Source organism: Microtus ochrogaster, chromosome 7 (assembly GCF_000317375.1).
Source record: "Microtus ochrogaster isolate Prairie Vole_2 chromosome 7, MicOch1.0, whole genome shotgun sequence".
NCBI lineage: Eukaryota > Metazoa > Chordata > Mammalia > Rodentia > Cricetidae > Microtus > Microtus ochrogaster.
This window is the reverse complement of record NC_022014.1, coordinates 15,660,413-15,665,973: the sequence shown is the minus strand read 5'-3', so window position 1 is coordinate 15,665,973 and position 5,561 is coordinate 15,660,413. Positions and strand designations below refer to the sequence as shown.

The 5,561-nt window shown below is 53.2% G+C and overlaps 2 protein-coding genes across 2 annotated transcripts in view; one reads left to right on the top strand and one right to left on the bottom strand.

Annotated features, from left to right (window-relative positions):
• Positions 1-2,265: 2,265 nt before the first annotated feature.
• On the top strand, positions 2,266-3,341 carry C7H17orf50 (chromosome 7 C17orf50 homolog). Its single transcript, XM_013347037.2, has 2 exons — positions 2,266-2,961; positions 3,073-3,341. The coding sequence occupies exons 1-2, from the start codon at positions 2,435-2,437 to the stop codon at positions 3,317-3,319; spliced, it is 774 nt and encodes a 257-aa protein (XP_013202491.1). The 5' UTR covers positions 2,266-2,434; the 3' UTR covers positions 3,320-3,341.
• A 1,586-nt stretch (positions 3,342-4,927) lies between these two features.
• The window catches only part of Mmp28 (matrix metallopeptidase 28), a 25,614-nt gene continuing 24,980 nt past the window's right edge, over positions 4,928-5,561 (bottom strand). Inside the window, exon 8 of the mRNA XM_013347010.2 lies at positions 4,928-5,343. Within this exon, the coding sequence (XP_013202464.1) occupies positions 4,949-5,343 (395 nt within the window). The 3' untranslated portion in view covers positions 4,928-4,948. The remainder of the gene's footprint in view (positions 5,344-5,561) is intronic.

Below are 5,561 nucleotides of genomic sequence, written 5' to 3'. Positions count from 1 at the left end.
TTCACTGAATACCATTTTTATTCTGAGAACAAGTCCTAACATGATTTTTTTTGCTAGTGTTGTTTTTATGACACTCTACAATTTTTAAAAAGATGTATTTTTAGCTTATGTGTATGTATTTTGCCTGCATGTATGTGCGTGCACCACATGCGTGCCTGATGCCTGCAGAGGCCACAAAGTGGCACTGGATCCCCTAGAACCGCCGTTGTAGATTGTTGTGAGCCACCATGTGAGTGCTGGAAACCAAACAGCTAGTTCCAGGACAGGCTCCAAAGCTACAGAGAAACCCTGTCTCAAAAAAACAAAAACAAAAACAAAAACAAGGGCTCTTAATGACCAAGCCATCTCTTCAGCCCCCACTCCCCCACACACATTAAAAAGAAAATTCCATAAACCCCAGAATTACCCTGAGAAAAATGACGGACAAAGAACTGTTGGGTAGATTGGGCCTCGGGAGGCAGGCGAGATGAACAACTGGACCTTGGAACATTTGTGTCTTAGTAGAATGTTGCCTAAGTCAGAGGCTGGGTTTTGTTGATTCCGGTGTGCCTGCCAAGGGATACTGGGCCTTAGAGAATGACTCAAGGAGCTAACTCCCGGTGCCTACATGTAGGTGTCACCCCCAGCAAGGGCCTAACCCAACTGTTCCCGTTAAAATGGTTATTGCTGAAGGTCTGACAGGTTTATATTTACGTAGTAGAGCTGGGATTTGAACCCAGTCAACCTGGGCCGAAGCCATCCTTTATTCTCCACTGGGCTCCTCCTTGCAACAAGGTAGGGAACATGAGGGTTTTGAGTCTGGAGATTCTGGAAAAGGCATTGGTCCCTAAGCAGAGCCCTATGGGCAGCTGAGGTTCTAACCCCACCCCCCTATGATCCAACAGAGGCCCTGGAAACCATATGGAGTTCTATAGGTACTGGGCATCCCTTACATCCCAGTCCCTGACCAGAGGGAGCAGACAGTAACTCCATTACCAAGAATGGATAAGCACGGTGAGTGGGGCTAGAAAGGGTACAAACCAAGATAGGACCACTTGATCCATCTTGGACCAACTAGCCCATCACCATGGTGACATTAGAAAACCTGAACCTTTTCTCAGTTCCTCATTCATGTTGTTTTGCTACAAGCCCTCTGCTTTGTCCTTCCTAAATATTCTTATTCTCTTATCTTCACTTGTTCCTGTTCAGACCTCGTTGCCCCTTATCTTCTCTGGCCTTGATGTAAGTGTAAGCTCGCAGCAGCTCGGCTGCCAGCTTGTATTCAGGGTGGGTCTTCCCACAGCAGTTAAACCAGCCTAGAAACTCCTTCACACAAATTCTCTTAGGTGGTTTTTGATCATGTCAGTTTAACAGTTAAGATTAACCAACACAGTGCCCAACACACACACACACACACATACACACAAACACACACACACACATACACACACACGCTCACACACACATATACACATACACACACATACGCACACACACATACACACACGCACCGCACACACACACGCACACACACATACACAAACACACACATACACACGCACACACACAGATGCACACACACAAATGCACACACACATACACACATACATACACGCACACACATACGCACACACACATACACACATACACACACATGCACACACACACGCGCACGCACACACACACATACACACAAACACACACACGCATCTACCTTCTTGCCCATTGTTATCATTCTATTCCATCCCTAACTTGGGGAAAAGATGGACAGTGATCTATAGAAATTGTCCTTTGACCTTTCTAGGGCAACCCCCAAGTGCTGCCTTCTCCTTTGCGATGTAAATCTAGCTGTCTTGGGCTGCCTATGTGCTGATGGATAGCTCCCGGAGAAGACCTGCTTAGTTTCAGCCCAGGAACTTGCTTCAGGTCCTGACTTACTTGCAGTTATGATGTCTCTCTGTCAGTTAGAGAGGGGGGCATGTGGCTGAAATCCACTTGCAATTGGCCAAGCCTGAGACCAGTTTCTGGTTGAGTTAGTTATGCCTATCCAGCAGGTCTCCTGTGATACTGGGCTTCGACCACCAGGGAAAGTCACAATCTGGAGGCAGAGGCAGGCAGATATTTGTGAGTTCCAGGTCAGCCTGGTTTATATAGTGAGTTTCCTTGTCAGACAGAGCTACACAGTGAGACCATATTTCAATAATAATGTTAATATTAATAATAATAGATTATGATGATTGTTTAAACAACCATAAACGACCACCTATTGAAATGACAATTGATGTTTATTAACGTTGGGTAACCCTCCTCCTTCCGTGTTGGTAATACGCGTTCGTTGATTGCTTGCACAACTGGCAAGCAGGAAACTGTGTGCTTTACCCAGACATTATCTAGAGTCAGCCTCACAACCACTCTTGAGGTAGGTGCTACTTTTCCCGCTTCAGAGACGGGGAAAATGGAGCATGATGGAAGCGAGGTGACTTGCTTGGAATCCTTAGCAAGGAAGATCAGGAAGGCGGGAACTCGGCAGCAGTCCGGGAATCTGGGACTCCGAAGCCCTTTGGCAGGCAGCATCTGTCCGGTGGCATCTTCCCCACGCATTCTGGATTCAGGCTCCTGCCGTAAGCAGCCAGGACAGCCGGCTGCACTGACTCCCTCCCCACCTGCAGGAGTGAAGACCCCTCTGTGGAGGAAGGAGGTGGAGGAGCCCGAGGCCAGGGAGGAGGAGCTGGAGGGCGAGACGTCGTCGTCGTCGTCTTCGTCTTCGTCGACGGAGGTGGAGAGGCCGGACCCCGAGAGCACGGCGGAGGTCGAGGAGGATGGCGACTCGGGGGAGCGCGAGGCCCGCTCGGTGTCCTATAGCCCTCTGCGCCAGGAACCTAGCAGCCAGCAGGTGGCGCTGCTGCGACGCTCGGACAGCAGCTTCTGGGGCTGGCTCAGCCCGTTCGCGCTTCTGGGTGGTCTTGCGGCCCCCGCGGACAGGTGAGATGCGGTCTTGCGGCCCCCGCGGACAGGTGAGATGCAGGCACCCGGGACCGAGCTTTAGGGAGGAGGGCCGCAGGGCCGCTGAGCATTCACATCCCCGGCCCTTAGGAAGCGTGGTGCCCCGGAAGAACCGTGCGTGTTGGAGACGCGGCGGCGGCCACCGCGTCGAGGGGGCTGTGCGCGTTGCGAGATCCTTTTCTGCAAGAAATGCAAGAGCCTGCATAGCCACCCAGCTTACATTGAGCACTGTATTCTGGAGCACCCTGACCCGGGTAAGGCGGAGGCCGCCGGGAGCTCTGAGCGCATCCACTCCCAGCCTCTGGGCCCGCAAAGCTCCAAACTCTTCTATCTCTAGAGCGGTTCACAGAACTGTCCTTTCAAGCCGCCGTCCTTAGCGCCTCCTTCCGGTGAGAAGGCCCACTGTCGGTTCACGGTCCCACCTGTTGTCTAGCTGAACTACAGCAGGCACTACTCCCCAGACTGTATCCAGCAACTACAGCCCTCCTGACCCGTGCCTCCAATACAGCCTCACCGGCATCTTTTTAGGTCCTTCTGGCCAGGCGAACAGAGGCATCGCTTGAAGAAAAATAGCTTCGGGGTTCCCTCAGCCCTCGAAGAAATCGCCTCTTTCCCTCTAACCCCCCCCCCAATAAAGTCTCTAATCAGAGTCTTCTGCAGTGGAGTGGAGTGATAAAAATGGGACCCTCCTTTCTCTCTCCTGGGTACAACCCAAAAAACAGGGCCTAGCAGGGAGGTTCTTCCGTGGTCTACGCAGGACTAGGCAGTACAAAGCACTTGCATCTAAGGGCAGTCAAAGGCCATTTTGTCCACTGCACAGAGAAGAAAGGAGGGCACAGGGCCAGCAATGCCTCTGGGGAACTGCAGGCTGCTCCCCTGTCAAATCATTCTCCAGTCCCTGAGAGCTGGCTCGCCGCGGTGGTCGTGGTCACCGTGTGTGTGCAGCGGGCGTTGGTAGGTGGAGGAGGCAGGGTGGGATGGAGATCCAGATGCTAAAATGAATACCGAGACTGGCTCCAACAAAAGGGGAAAGCTGGGAAGCTGGTTCCTTCTCCAGGAATCCCAGCTATTCTTGGCTACACCGAATGGGCTTCGGAATGCTGCTGCGTGTGTGGCCTGGAGAATGGGGCCGTTGAGAGCAAACAGGCCTCACCCAATCTGCGGAGCTGCATGGAGGCTGCATTCCCAGTGCCTCCAATGGGCAGACCCCGAAGGACCCTCGGCCATTTTCCTGCTGCACAAGTACGGCATCTGGAAGGGTGAAGATGGCCTGAGTTTCGAAGAGAGGTGCACCCCCTCTCTCCAGGACAACGATAGACACACAGCCTGCTGTCCCTTAGTTGGATGTGAGAGCATGGTCTCTGTGTCTCAAGTACCCCGTACCCATCTGCTTCTACTGAGAAAGGTGGAAGGTTCTGCCCGAGGAAGGCTGCTACACCTTTAGGCTGACCAGCTGGGGGTGCTTCTTCATCACCCCAGACAAAAAGTCAGGTCCGGAGGACCACACTCCCTTTTTCTCGGCCTCTGGCAGTGGAGCGGAGCCTTCACTGCACCCCAACTTGCTAGTGGTGGGAAGTAGGGTGAAGTCTCTGATGGAATAATACGTGATTTCCCAAGAAAGGAGCCTGAAAGGCATAGAAAGGGCGGTTCCTGCAGAGTGGTGCTCTACCCCGGTTGAGTTTTGCATCCTCTTTGGTGGGACTTAGCATTAGGGGCATGGGACTACACCTTCATCGGAACAGAATCCCCTCAGGAGTGGGAAGGAAAGAGGTCCTTGAAGGAAAGGGCTCTGGGAACCCTGTTTTTGTTTCTCCTTCGACCACGGGAATAAAGCAAATTTCCTGCTGGAGGCAGAGCTACTGGGAAGTTCCTGCGAGGTTCAAGGGCTTCCTAGACAGGCCCCGCCCCTCAGGTGGGGGTGGGGCGAGCAACCACGGCTCAACTGTTCGTTCTGTACCGGGAGCCTTCAGAAGAGGGCACCTCCTGAGTTGGCATTCCAACAGCCCATCCAGGGCAGCTCTGTGGCCCAGCGGCCAGAGCTGGTTACCCGCAGTTTGGCTTGATCTAGGTGCCAGTAGTGGTCATCTCTGAAGAAGACGACGGAGCCATCCGGCCTTGGCAGGGCGCCACTGACCTCCTCAGGGACCCCGGCCCAGTCTCTCAGGCTGCGGGGATAGTAGGGCTCCACTTGCATCTCCCCTCGAGCCAGCACGTAGTAGCGGGCGCCCTTGAAGAGGATAAGGCGGCGCAAAGGCGGGAAGAAGAGAGCTGCGTCCGGGTGACGAGGCAGACCTCTAGCCCGGCACAGCTGTGAGTTACCCCCTACAGATTTCGTGCCCTGGAACCTCCAACATCGACTCCCTGTAGGGCATTGAGAGAAACAGAGTGAGCTGGAGGCGCTCACTCATCGGCCTTCCACTCCATCTCTGTTCCCTTGGTTCCTTCTCTTTCTGAGGGCCCCAGATTGTTAGTTACCCTTGGAGTCAAAGTGTGGTTAAGAACTAGGGAGTGGGGCTGGAGAGATGGCTCAGTGGTTAAGAGCATTGCCTGCTCTTCCAAAGGTCCTGAGTTCAATTCCC

Excerpts from the sequence above, each read along its gene's own strand:
- C7H17orf50 (XM_013347037.2), top strand. The coding sequence starts at position 2,435 with ATGGAGCATGATGGAAGCGAGGTGACTTGCTTGGAATCCTTAGCAAGG. Across the intron at positions 2,962-3,072 it reads CTTGCGGCCCCCGCGGACAG|GAAGCGTGGTGCCCCGGAAG; the intron begins GTGAGATGCGGT and ends CCCGGCCCTTAG.